General features: G+C 37.3%; 1 protein-coding gene across 5 annotated transcripts in view; it reads right to left on the reverse strand.

Annotated features, from left to right (window-relative positions):
- CDADC1 (cytidine and dCMP deaminase domain containing 1) overlaps positions 1-14,891 on the reverse strand; it is a 65,805-nt gene that overhangs the window by 37,173 nt on the left and 13,741 nt on the right. For all 5 annotated transcript variants that reach the window (XR_013332298.1, XR_013332297.1, XR_013332295.1 and 2 more), the window contains 2 exons: positions 7,698-7,875; positions 735-1,304 (listed from right to left, as the gene is read on the reverse strand). Coding sequence is in view for 1 of the 5 variants with exons in the window: in XM_077752613.1 (XP_077608739.1) it covers positions 735-1,304; positions 7,698-7,875 (748 nt within the window). In the remaining 4 variants the exon portion in view is untranslated. The remainder of the gene's footprint in view (positions 1-734; positions 1,305-7,697; positions 7,876-14,891) is intronic.

Raw genomic sequence — 14,891 nt, forward strand, 5'->3', positions numbered from 1 at the left:
TCACAAAATCTGCCTCTACTGCTCCTCCTGCCTGTATCTTTTCCCCCTTATTTCAAAGTCACATTTTAAAAAGTGATCCAGATTCTACTTTGAAAAATCTTATGTCTGGTAAGATGTGAAAATGTCCTATGATTGGAAAATATAGATGCCATCGTTTATCACAATAAAGAAAATTCCCAAGTAACAGTTTCCTTTTTCACATATACACTCATGCACAACTTAATAAAGCTAAAAATATTTGATTTCTCAACTTGCTGATGGAAGACATACCAGCAATGGGAAGAATTTGTCAATATTCCTTTACTTTAATTCAGTTATTTTGATCCTTTTTTTTATTGTAAAGATTTTCAAAGTTTTTATTAAATACTGAATACATACAAAATATTGAGAATTTAATTAAAAATAATTTTTGGTTCTCTTTCTCTTTTTGTCCCATCTCTAGTGTAGGGTTCAATGAACAATGAGAACACAAAAGCAGGAAGCAGAAAGAAGGGCCTACATGATTAGGCACTGATTTATAAATGTAGCACTGAATATAAGGCCACAAGGAATCCTAAAACTGCTGAGTTGTCTACTCAAGGGTCTCACTAACTTCTATAGACATAAAGACCAGCAAAACTTCAGTACTAAGAGTAAATGAACTCTACCATGGGTGAGATGAATACCATTTCACTTCTCAGACAATCACAACCCAATCAATCAGCCCCAATTTATGTACTAAGCATATAACTCACCAGTTCGATATGCCAATAACCTGGCCTGAACCATGCAGTGCCTTGCAATTTCTTGTGGCAAACTTTGATTGTGAATTTCATTAATCTGTTCGGTATTACCACAATAAAATCCGTAGTGCTTAAAGTTGGGCACACTGGAAGCTACTGTGGCCAAAAGTAGGATAAGGTCTTTCATGTTTTGCCTTAGATTGCTAAAGTAAGGATTTTCACATAGGTTCTCCAAACCTATAGTCATTAGTATTTGCTTATGCATTTCTTCATTTGGAACCAAAAATAACATTTCAAATTCTTTTATTCTTTCTTGTTTACATTCAGAATAAAAGTCAACGTTAGCATCCGGCAGTGTTTTTGCAATTTTTTGAATAAAGTCACATTTGTAAGAGGTCTCCTCTACAAACTGCACCATATAGCACACCAAAGGCTGAAGTAAGACACACACGTGGGCCCGACTATTTGACTTCAATCTTTCCACTGCTTTGGCATCTAACTTTGCATCTTCAGAACTAGAAGCCTCAGTAAGCAAACTTATTTCTGGATCAGCAGGCCAGTATGAAATTCGGTTAACTCCAGCTGAAATATAAAATATGAAAGATAGTTATCAGATACATGCTGAAATTAAGGGTTTTCTTGATAAATCCACCGTATCATTGTGGTAGATCCAGAGGTCCCAATATAATAAATGTCTATTATGAAGTCAATTATAATACAGAGGGTTGGCAAACTATAGGTTGCTATAGCCCATGGGCCAAATCTGTCTCATTGCCTGTTTTTGTACAGCTGGGAGATTTAAGAATGGATTTTATAGTTTTAAATAATTGCAAAAAATCAAAAGAACAGGGGCGCCTGGGTGGCTTAGTCGGTTAAGCGTCCAACNATTCTAAATAGAAACAAAAAAATTCATGCATGCATATATTTAGTGCAGCACTGTTTAAAACAGTAAAAATATAGAAAAAAACCTAAATGGTCAAAATAATGTGAGAGCAACAATGTGTGTGTGTGTGTGTGTGTGTGTGTGTGTTGGGGGGATGGGAAAACAATATTAATTTTTTTAAGTCTACAAAATTAAAAACAAGACAATAAACTAGAATTTTCAATGTGACAGTAGGTTAGTAATCTTTAATATACAGAGAAGATTTTATTAGTAGCACGTATGAATTGATAAGAATAAGGCCTCAAGAGAGGCAAAATCATATGATCAATTTACAAAATAGAAAACAAAACTAGATTACAAACAGATGAAAAAAAATTTTTGAATTCGAGAGAGAACAATGAAATGCCTTATACAGGGTACAGCGTTAAGCACTCAAAATGTTCATCAATTAATTAGTCATTTACAAAGAGACCCCTTTGCTAATATCTCATGCAATCTCAGCTTAGGAGAGACTTTTTTATGACTGTGCCCAGAAATGAAAAAGACGGATGGCTCACAGGGTGTCCTACATTCAAAGTAACAGATGAACTAAAAAGCCTTAGTTGAACAAGGGCACGTTTCTATCTACCCCCTGCTACTCCTGAGTCTTACTGTGGCTCAGGTTATAAATCAATTTTGAAGGCCTCAGAGCTAATATCAGAAGTTTTCCTGTGGCTGCATTTCACCTTCCCTCTGTTGGAGTTCTCATAATCTATTTCCTACTCAGTAGTGATAGTCAATCTTTCATCTAAGCATCTGGTTGCTTCTAGCAATCCTGATTTAAGGAGAAGAGGGGATGACTAGTCTTGAACAAATGTTCCTGTACCAGTGACAGATGCTAAGCAGAGGTTTTCAGATTTTCTTGGTCTCAGATGTCATTACACTCTTAAAAATTAATGAGAACTCCAAACAGCTTTGTTTATGTAGATTATACCTATTGATATTTACTGTATTGGAAAGTTCAAATTTCAAAAAATATTTATCAATTCATTAAAGGAATAGAGAATGTACTATACATTAATATAAGTAACAGTTCAATATAAAAAAAAAGGCTGTATTTTCCAAATCAGCAACAAAAGCTAGTTGAGAAGAATGGCATTGTTTTAAATGTTTACAAATTTCTTAGTTATTTAGCTTAACAGAAGACAGCTGGATTCTCAAATCTGCTCCTGCTTTCAATCTGTTGTCGTAGGTTGTTTTCACTGAAGTATATGAAAAGTATCCAGCCTCACAAAGATGTGTAGTTGAAAAAGGAATATTTTAACAGCCATTTTGGGTAACTGAATATTCTTCTTTGACACTACATAAAAATTTGACAAGGGATAATTTCTTTTTTTTTTTTAATATTTTTTATTTATTTCTGAAAGAGAGAGAGAGAGACAGAGAGAGAGAGAGAGAGAGAAACAGCGTGAACAGCGGCGGAGGGTCAGAGAGAGAGGGAGACACAGAATCGGAAGCAGGCTCCAGGCTCCGAGCTGGCAGTCAGCACAGAGCCCGATGCGGGGCTCGAACCCACAAACCATGTGATCATGACCTGAGCTGAAGTCTGATGCTTAAACGACTGAACCTACAAGGGATAATTTCTTAAAGGTTAGTTATAATGTGGAATCTGAAATATAGCAACAAACCTTTTGTACAATTATGTTAAAGTCCATTGGTGTATTGTGCACTTCACTTTCACTCATGCATGGTTTTGTACCATCATGCATCGGTCATTTGGAAATACTGGCTTACTGATTTTACAATATTAAAAAAAGTCCTATTCATTATATGACCATCATTGCTATCACATCAGAAGAGTCTTTAAGTGTCAGGAAACTACATGTTGCTCATGATGGTGGAAGTTTTTCAAAATTTTAATTTTCACTTAAAGACTCAACTTTTTTTTAAGTTTCATTTACTTATTTTGAGAGAAGGCATGCACACAAGTGGGGGAGGGGCAGAGGGAGAGAGAATCCTAAGCAGGGCTCAAACTCACAAATTGTGAGATCATGACCTGAGCTAAAAGCAAGAGTTGGATGCTTAACCAATTGAGCCACCCGGGTGCCACTTGAAGACTCAACTTTTATTATTGGTAACAAATACCATCAGTTGTTTTGAGAGAATGCTGCCAAGCAGCCAAGTCTAGAAAATTACAGTTTGTTAGTTCACAGTGTTCCCTGAAAAAAAAAAATGGAAAGTTCAGTTCATAACATAAGCATAAAGAGTTAGGGGTCCCCAGAAAAAGAAAGAGATGTCATTTTAGGCCCCCAGCTATGCTCCTCAATCTACGCCTACCAGCTCTCGTAGCCCTGACACATTTCTTGCAAAACTTCCTAGGAAGTGTCAGAATTACAACGAAATGCAAAAGGATTTAAGGGGCACCTAGGTGGCTCAGTTGGCTAAGTGGTTAAGCATCTGACTTCGGCTCAGGTCATGATCTCACTGTTTGTAAGTTCAAGCCTCATGTGGGGCTCTGTACTGACAGCTCAGAGCCTGGAGCCTGCTCTGGATTTTGTCTCTCTCTCTCTGCCCCTCCCCTGCTCTCATGCTCCCATTCTCTCTCTCTCTCTCAAAAGTAAATAAACATTAAACAAATTTTTTAAAAACACCAACGGATTTTAAGGGAACAAAGGGAATGCAAAAACTAACAATATCTACCAGGCCTGGAAATAGCCTAATCATTTCAGTCACAGTAATTCAGTGGTAAAAACTCACAGTGCTGTTTCAAAAGTAAACAAGGACCTGCATTCCTTACCAGAGACAAGGAGCCCAAGACCCCATCCAGTTGATACCAGCTCTCATTGCTTGCCCATAGCCCCTTATTTGCTGCAAATAAAGTTTCCTTTCTATGACAACTCCACCAAGGAGCCGACTCATAAAGTCCAGTTAGTTTGGATACAATAACTCAAACAACTGTACATGTTAAGTGGCTTTCCTTCAGGTAACCTTCATACTCAGGTTTGTAGCACAAGTGCTTTAGGTCCACCTCCTATTTTTTTCACACCAAATATTAAAAAAATGTGAACTCAAGGGTTGGGACTTAATAAAATTAATAATTTTTACTGTTTCATCAAGGACATTCTTCCATGAAACGCTCTTTTCTTCAAGTTTATTTATTTATTTATTTAGAGAACGAACGAAGAAGCAGGGAAGGGGCAGAGAGAGAATCACAAGCAGGCTCCATGCTGTCAACACAGAGCCTGTTGCGGGGCTCAATCTTACCAACTGTGAGATCATGACCTGAGCCAAAATTTAGTCAGACACTTAGCCAATTTGGGTCACTAAGGCACCCCATGAAACCCTCTTTTTTAACTCCAAGTTCATGTCCACAAAGAGTACAAGGACTACTGTAGCCTTGATTCATACCATGGCAACAGTTTTTACTCATCACTGTTTTGGTATTATTAGTATAAACGTAGTATTATTATGAAAACAATTTGATCTTGTGGACCATCAGGAATCCACAAACTATACTTTGAGAACAACCATGCTTTAGAAATGTTTCCTTAGCAACTGACTAAATAGTAATTGTAACTAAAGTAACTTCGTTATAGCATGGGGTTAAACCATGACCCTTCCCAAGATAAAATATATAAGCCTAATAGAACCACAATTTTATTTATATATGGGTTTAACATTAACAGGAAAGCATTTCCATTGTAGGTCCTTCTTGATTTTCCACACTTAATTATTTGTTTTGCCAAGTTCAAACATCTTAACTCAAAAGACATGAAGCAGTGGTGAGTTACTTGCACTCCCTTATTTTTCTAATTCTAATTCTAATTCTCTAATAGCTCTGAGGCTATTAAGACTGCTTTCAGCATAGTCAGCTCAGCACAAAACACAATTATGTTTTATTCATTTTTCTCCCTTGACTCTAGAAGTGATCAGTCAACAAATGTTTTGCTCTTTTCACATACTTTTCTTTCTATATCAATGTCACCATCTCCACCCTATTTTATACCATGTTTACACCCAGCATAATGAGCTCTCAACCTCTTATCTATGTTTCAATAACAAAAAATTCAAAAGTAATAATAGTAATTTTAATCATGTTACATCCTGCTCAAGAAGGTTCCATGGCTACATATTATCTATCATTAATAGAGTTTATACATCAATTAACACAAGTGATCTAATAAAATGAATATCCAATCTGCACAATTAATTAACAAAGAAAAGAAAAAAATCCCTATCTCTCTATTTATAATGGCAGGGGAAAGACTACAAAATCAGTAGTATCTGTGCTCTACCTGCTTGAAATACTTGCTGCAGGCCAGAAGGCTCTAGCTACATGACCACTGCTTCTGGACGTGCCTCCACTTGTATGTAGCTCAAGGGCACTGCCTTTACTATAGATCTGATCTTTACTCTTAAGACTTTCATGTAAATAAAAATAGCTCTTCCTCAAAACAAGTGTACAAACTCTGTTCCATAAGACAAAGACAAAGGCCATACAATGTTCTTCAAAGTTCTCCATTAAAGTCCCAACTTCTCATTTTAATCCATCTGCCACTATTCTTTCCACTAATAATTCTCCATTTCAAATCACTGACTCCTAGAACCTTGCTTCTCACATGTGCCGTCTCCCTGACCAGGAATGTTTTCTTCTTCCTCTATATCTGATCCATCAAGATCCAGATTAAGCCCCAGTCTTTCATAACATGCCAACCTGCATGGATCACTATTTTGCTTCTGAGTTCATGTACTACTTAACAGTCTCTATCACTCATTTGGTATTCGATGATGTGTTACTTTAAGTTGTAACACAAATAACCGAAACAGCAACTGGAAGGAAGAGATTAATAACTATATAAGCCTTTTTGTTTTTTCCTCCCCAGAAGCTCTCCAAACCCCACCTTTTTGGGTTTTTAAGGAGGCTTCATTACAGAAGCACAGCTGATTAAATTATTGACACTGGTAACGGAACTCAAAAACTCCAGTCCCTCTTTCCTTCCAGGGTCTGAGGAGTGAGGTTGAAATCTCCAACCCTCTAGTCACCCGCTTAGCTGTCCTGGCAACCAGGCCCCCATCAGTGGAGTTTCCCAAAAGTCACTTCTCTAACAAACTCAGGTGTGGCTGAAGGCGGCTTGTCGGGAATAACGAAACACCTCTATCACGCTCATCACTCTGGAAATTCCAAGGCTTTTAGTTGCTCTGTGCCAGGAATGGGATGAAAACCAAATATATAATTCATATTCTCCGTTACAATATCATGCTGCCTATGTAAAAGATACAATATTTTTTAAATGGGAGAATGGTCTGCATACTTACCTGGCTACAAAATAGAATCCTAATGGGCATCTGGGTGGCTCAGTTGGTTATTTTGGCTCAGGTCATGATCTCATGGCTCGTGGTATGGAGCCACACATCAGGCTCCATGCTGAGCACAGAGCCTGCTTGAGGATTTTCCCTCTTCCTCTCTCTCAGCCCCTCCCCCGCTTGTGTGCGTTCTCTCACTCTCTCAAAATAAAGAAATAGACTTAAAAAAATATAGAATCATAAGCATAAAGAGCTTTAGTGATAGTCTGATGCAGCAGAGATAAATAGTTAAACATTAACAATCTGTGCTTTGCCTTCTGAACTACAGAACAGTCATTAGAAAACAGCTGCTCAGCCAGGAACTACAGAGCCCACAGTGGATGTGAACAGAAAGGCCAGTGTTTTTTAGAAGCAGGTATGCCTTCCTATGCTCTGTGTCAGTTGGCCTCTGGCTATAGAGGACTCAAGGCTCTAGAAGACAACAGTGGCAATGTGACAGAGGATGCCTACACCCGTGAACCAGCCACATGAAGAAAAGCTGCCTGCTGTTCACCAGCACCTATGTTGGACTAATACCTGGTGTTTGTTATAGCAGCTAGCAGTAGTCTACTAAAACAGGAAGAGTCATCTAATTAGTCAGTGGCAGGGCTGAGACCAGAATCTGTTTTTCTGACACTGCTTACAGTGTATCAACTGTATTCTGATATGTATTTACAGTTGTAAATTATCTTAGTGGTGTGAAAGCAATATATCTTGATTATTCTTAGATAAATACTATTAATCCCCAACCAAACCTTATCTATACTTACCATTTACAATCATTTTCAAACAAGCAGAACATGGTTTTCTAGAAAAATAAAGATCACAGTTTTTCAGCCTTGACCCATGTTTTATAAGAGCAATTTTCCCTGCATGCAAATCTTCACTAGAACAATGGAGACCAACAATTTTCGTGTTTTTCACCACCACAAGGCCAGTTCTCTTCACCTACGTTAAGATACAAAATAATAATGTATTAGTTATAACATCTGTTAAAAAAGAAACAACAGGTCCCAAATGGAGTTGCTGCTTGTGCTAACCCCGTGTCATCAGATTGAGACTTAATACCTAATGGCAGTTTCATCCTCTCCCACTAACATAGCAACTAGTCAGAGTTGAATTTCCTGGTCAGCTAGTGAGGAAATCCATCTGGTGGACTCCAGCAGTCCCTGAAGGAAGGTGACCTTGACTCAAACAATCCACTTTTTGGTAGTAGCTTCTTTTTTATGTCCCTCTGCTTGTAGAAGTCTTCCATCTTTATAGCTCTGCAGAGCTCTTCTCTACTTACTAGATGGGATGCTGCCCAATTCATGAATCACTGAATAAAGCAATCAGATTTTTAAATTTACTCTGTTGAACTTTGTTCTTTTTTTAACAGATTTGATGGGAGCATTTGGATCCAAAGGAAAACTTCTGATGGCTTCAGGGACAACAAGAAACACAAACATGATACCCGCAAGCCCTTTGAGCTCTCTGTCCTTCTTGCCATTTCTAAGGGCCATGAACTAAGTTCCTCTTGGTTCTGAGCTCTGCTTTCTTTGCACTGAGCTCCTAATCTAATTGGCTTTCCAGTCCAAAATTCCCCATTTGAATGGAAATCCCAGCCCTTGATTTAACGCTCAGATTCCACACTGGGAACTCCTGGTAGGTTCAATCTATAGCTTCCCAGTATGTGGAATCCTAGGCTATGGTCCCCATTTGTTGAGATTTGGTGGTGGTGTGCCAGTCCTTCTCTGGGGCAGGTTGGGGGAATACTTCTTGGTTATTGCTGGTGTATTAAAGTGAACATGTCTGTCTTATTTTTTTGTAGATAAACTCCATTGCTAATTGGAATCCTGGAGACCAAAAGCTGCAAAATTGCTGGACATGGGTTCAACTTTTAAAAGCTATTAACTTGCCACCCAACTCTAAGCTCCTGTGTTAGGATAAGATGGTTGTTACATTGACAGGTCACCCACCAACCTCAGAAAATTTTGGTACAACTATGTACAGTGTAAAACATCACACAATCCTCAACCCAGCAGCATGTTCCTCTTAGGTATTAATCTGCCTTTGAGAAACCCACTTAGCTTAAAAAAAAGAGAGAGAGGTCCTTAAATTCCATAGCATACCACCCTCTAGCATACTTGCTTATTTTAAGTCTAAAAACTATCATCCTGGAAGCTATAAATATCTACCAAATGACAAAATCTTACTAAGCTTATTTTGTGTCCTTAAGAAGCTGGCTTGGCAACCATCAGGTTGGGGCCCCCAAAATATGACCAGAAGGAAATGTGGGCTGAACCCCGTTTACCACTAGCTATGGTAAAATATGGGTTAACCTCCATTTTTGGATAGGGTCCTACCAAACTGCTATAAGCCCTCAGGTAAATTACAACCTAGAACACAATGGACATTATGAGGAATGGTAGAATCAGTTAAGATCATTCTAAAAGAGGGTACCCTGGGTGGCTGAGTCAGTTAAACGTCTGACTTCGGCTCAGGTCATGATCTCATGGTTCGTGGGTTCGAGCCCCACGTTGGGCTCTGTGCTGACAGCTATCTCAGAGCCTGGAGCTTGTCTTCGGATTCTGTAACTCCCTCTCTTTCTGACCCTCCCCTGCTCACGGTGTCTCTATCTCTCAAAAATACATAAAACATTTAAAAAATTAAAAAACAAAGATCACTCTAAAAGCAAGGGTTCCCAATCAAACAAACAGAATGGCATGTACCTGTTTTAACCTGCATGTAGAAGCCTCCAAAAGGCTTCAAAATTCCCAAATACCTTCGTTGAAAGATTCGTTGCAAAAGGCTCATGAAAATTTAAAAACACAAGAGGTACATAAAATAAGACTGTAAGACTGAGTTAACTCCTGCTGTTACTCTCTATCCTCCTTTATTTGAGTACTCATTTTTAGTAATGCTCGGAGTCATCTTTCCACTCTGAGAAGACTGCAAGACCATAAACTAAAGTCCACGAAGTTGGTGGCCTTACACACGGCCTCATCTCTACCCTTGAAGGAGGGTTGACAGGACTCTGAGGGAGTGTCAGGTAAATTGCTACCTATTCCCTTAAATAGCCAAGGGAAACTGAATTTAAAATTAATGGAAAACCTTGCCAAATTTTGGAAGATACCAAAGCTACACCCTACTTTATACTCCAGTAGGAGCTTGCAGATGTGTCCTAGGAAAGGCGAAGCTGCCTTAGTGTGAGAACTCTTACCAGAGTCTGTTCTCCTTGATCTCTATCTATGGAAACCAGTAGAGAAGAAAAAAAAGATCTTTTGTACCCTCTTTGGGGATGCCGCTTGAGTCCAAGGAGTTGTTTAAAACTGCCAGGAATATTTACTGTTTGTCTCAGCTAAAAATTGACTGATATTTAAAAGGATTTTTTTTTTTTAAGTACCACTTTCTGTGGTCAGAAGTTGGCCAGATTAAAAACTGGTATTCAAGGCTTGATTGGAGTTTTTCTTTGGTATTCTCCCCTGAGCTAATATAAAAACTATGAATACAAAGGAAAAGAAAAAAAACCTTCCCAAGCTTTTGTGGACGGGTTTACTAAAACATTACAAACAACTCAAAATCCAGAACATAGAAGTCCTTTGAATTCCACCTTCATTGAAAATATTTTCATCGATATAAAAAGCATATTGAAGGGGCTCCTGGGTAGCTTAGTTGGTTTTTGTGTCCGACTTCGGCTCAGGTCATGATCTCACACAGTCTGTGAGTTTGAGCCCTCCATCGGGCTCTGTGCTGTTAGCTCAGAGCCTGGGGCCTGCTTTGGATTCTGTATCTCCATCTTTCTCTGCCCATCACCCGCTCATGCTCTCTCTCAAAAATAAATAAACATTAAAAAACATTTTTTTAAAAAAAAAAAGCGTATTGAAACTAATGTGGTTGGATGGGTGGACCAACCTATGAATTTACGTTACAATCCAATTCCTTGAGAAATTAAAAGCAACTGTTCTTATCTTACAGATCTTTGCGAAACCAGAAATGCAGCCCTAGCAACAATTCAAAGTCCACCCACTCTTTTTACCAATCCCTAAAACCCTCGCATTTATCTCAAAAGCTCGTAAGTAGTTTTGGAGGAACTTATGTTCTTTCCCTATGCCTTTGAGATGTACATGTTTTACCGGGTCTTCCCCAAAAACTCTGATCTAAACCATCCCCAGTTCCTAAGACTGAACGAAAAAAGTGGGGTAGGGGAGGCTTTTTATAAATACAAACTGCTACAGAAGGTCCCTTGTCCAAAATCTAGTTTACAGCCTTCATAAAATTGTTTGTCAAGGATAAATACAAATCTTCAATGTCTTCTCCACATATAGAAAAAGATTTAGCCATCTGAGTAGGTAAATTTAACTTACTCCAACTGTTCTTTTATAAGCTAGTGAGTTTTGCATTATCATACCTGTCTCATGGCTACAATCTTAAAATGAAAGCTATAAGGTCTCTGTTTGCATCAGTCTATATGTTTACGTGCATCTATGTACATGCATTGTAGATGTGTGGTATTTACTACCTCCGGATAGTATTACCAAATTAATATGTAAAAGATTAATTAATTAATTGGCTTAAAGAAAATTAAGTATTTATATAGATTATTCATAAAATTCTCCAAAATATAATTGAAACTAACCCAGATGCTTTTCAGGTTCACATGATCTGGAAAAACATTCAGTATTAAGGCTTATTTAAGCTTGTTGGTTTAATTAACATAGACAATCTTTAGAATTATCAACACTGAATATAAAGCAGTCACACAACTTCAATCAACCTGGTTATACTAGTCAAATAATTTCGTGTTATCCCTGTTACAAAATCTGTCAGGTAGAGAAATAACTTGGAATGATGAAATTTTCATAAGCAATCTAAATATAATTGTTCAAAATAAGTGAACTAAATAGATGTAAGTGAGATAAAAGTTTTTGGGCAAACTTTTTAAATAGTTTCCCCAAATCATTCCAGTAACCTAAAACCTTAAAGTTTTGCTAAGTTAAATTAAATGATGGACAGTCACTGAATATCTAGATTATTTCCAAATAACATAAAACACAGAAACATTAATTACTGGACATAGGTTTATCTACTTTTTAGTTTCCTTTTATAGCGGAACTAAAGATTTGGGGGGGTTATTAGTAAACATGTTTTGTGTCATACTGAAAAATTTACAATGAGAAGGCCTATGTTTTTAAAAATAATGAAAAGTATTTATAAATTTGCCAAGCCACAGAATGTTAATCTAAAAGATAGTTCACAATGGTTTACTTCTTTATTTTTATTAGAAATTAAGGTCTTTAAGGATTAAAAATTCTAATATATTTAATTAAAGCTACTAGAAATAATAAAAAAAATTTCCATATGCAAAGGTAAGTAGGATGTGTGCTTTCAGAAAAAAAAGGATGGAGATGCATTTTTTTTTTTGAGGGAAAAGCAAGTAATTTTGTCCTAAAGTGACACTGGTTATTTCAGAATGGGAAAGAGGAAAGACAACATCTGAAGGGTTACCAAAAAGGTTACAGAAGATTTGTGGAAAAGGAGACTTTGGAAAGGAATACTGTGTGTGATCAAGCTGGCTAAGATTAGAACAAGCTTAATGAAAATTTTTTTAATTTTTTAATTTAAAAATTTAAGTTGGCTTCATGCCTAGCATGGAACCCAACCAAGGGCTTGAACTCATGACCCTGAGATCAAGATATGAGCTGAGATCAAGAGTTGACACTCAACCCACTGAACCACCCAGGCGCCCCAAGGTTTTATTTAAACGAATGTATTTTAATATCAAAAATAAGGTGGTACAAAAGTAAAATCTGGTTTTCTCTTCGTTAAAATGGAAAAGTTTTCTTGGACTATTGGTCTTTTGATGAGATTGTAAAAAGTTTTTCTTTACCTTTTAAGTAATCTACCCATAAAACAAAGATTTTGTGTCTGTCTTATCAAAATAATCTCCCATGTTTCATGTTGTCTTTATTAGCTCTTCGATTACTTAAGAAAAGTTGATTCTTTGCTATTAAAAGAGCTAATTTTTTAAAAACTACTTAACTTTCTGTATTTACCTTCAAAGTCTTTATCACTATGGTTAAAGTAGGTACATAAGTGTGTTTCACAGTGACTTATGATCTTATTTGACTAAGTGTTTTTTTTTAAATATTTTTTTAATGTTTTATTTATTTCTGAGAGAGAGAGAGAGAGAGACAGCATGAGCAGGGGAGGGTCAGAGAGAGAGGGAGTCACAGAATCCAAAGACAGTCTCCCGGCTCTGAGCTAGCTGTCAGGACAGAGCCCGACGTGGAGCTAGAACCCACAAACCGTGAGATCATGACCTGAGCCAAAGTCAGACGCTTAATTAACTGAGCCACTCAGGCGCCCCTTGTCTAAGTGTTTTAAAACCTTTTGATATTTGTGACAAAATCCCCCCTAAAATAAAATAAAATAAAAATAAAAAATAAAATTCTAAATGAAGTCTTTTTGGAGTTAACTCTGGGATTTTCCAGAAAGTCCCTGGAAAATCACAAAAGAACGGTTCTTTCTTCTTATTAAGAAAGAGAGAGAGAGAGAGAGAGGAGGGAGGGGGAGGGAGAGGGAGAGAGAGAGAGAGAGAGAGAGAGAAAGAGAGATAGAGAGAGAGATGTTAAGCTAATTAGGCTAATTAGGCTTATTGATATGCTATATTTCATGGGAAATACTCTCAAATGAGAAATAACATTAAGCCTAAAAAATGTATTTGTGCAGGTATTGTTACAAGTGCTCCTGAAACTATAAAATTCCTGGCACCTGGTATAACATTATCAGTCATAATTCCAGTTATTATCTTAAAATGTTGTAGGTCACAGAAATAACCAAATTTCTTTGTAATAACCCTGTAATGAGCTCTCATCAGATCATTAACAATCGAGCATTTTTAAGTCTTTTATTGTTTACATTAGTTATAGTTTTACTCAGATGCTTTTGTAAAAGTGTTCCTGGAAAAGCTTCATCTTCAAGGAGATTCATGGAAAGGACTTTGACAAGTATAGGTTTCTGATAGCTTTAAGATCATAAAACTGAATTGGGTAGGGGCGCCTGGGTGCTCAGTCAACTAAGCATCTGACCTCAGCTCAGGTCATAATCTCATGGTTTGTGGGTTCAGGCCTCGCGTCAGGATCTGTGCTGACAGTTCAGAGCCTGAAGCCTGCTTCAGATTCTGTGTCTCCCTCTCTCTCTGCCCCTCCCCTGTCTCTCAAAAATAAATAAATGTTAAAAAACTTTTAAAAATATTAAAAAAAAACTGAACTGGGTAAAAAATTTCTAGAACTAATGGGAAAACTGGAATCCAGAAGAACAGGTAATTAATACATAGGACTGAATGAACTGACAAGGAAAATTATAATATTTTATGACAGTTTGTTTAAAACATTGCTGGTCCTATTTTTCCAAATTTAAGGAAACCTTTTCTTTTAAGTTATGTAGAGCTTAAAGCAGTTTGATAAAGTATACCATTGTATACAAAGATGAAACATTTACTTTTTCCCCTTATCTGACCCCTCCAGAATTGGAAACTTGAGTATTCTTTCCATAGCAATTCAGTCAGTTATCTGCACAAGTTCAATGAGAATCTGGTCTCCTTATAACACAATTGGAAAGATTGGATAGTACAGACTGAGTATAGACTCAGATATGGCCACTTTAAGGAACTACTTGGAAAAACCAGCCCGGTACCTTGCTTATAGAGTTCCCAGCTGTCTTTACAGGTAACTAAGGAAGGTTACCTCTTGGCAGGTCTGGGAACCTCAGGATATTTGGGGGACCCTGAGGAAAGAGAATCCACCCACACTATAGATACTGTAGAAAAAATCTGATGGCAAGTCCTTGGCTTAGCTCCTTGGACTCAGAGGCTTTTAGGATATCAGTGTGAGATTCCTTATGAAAAGTTCCTGCAAAGCCATATGAAAAAAGGGCTCATATGACCAATCATTATTCTTGCTGTACTTATGTAAATAATAAGG

The sequence above is a fragment of the Crocuta crocuta genome, unplaced genomic scaffold (assembly GCF_008692635.1).
Source record: "Crocuta crocuta isolate KB4526 unplaced genomic scaffold, BGI_CrCroc_1.0 scaffold190, whole genome shotgun sequence".
Lineage (NCBI taxonomy): Eukaryota > Metazoa > Chordata > Mammalia > Carnivora > Hyaenidae > Crocuta > Crocuta crocuta.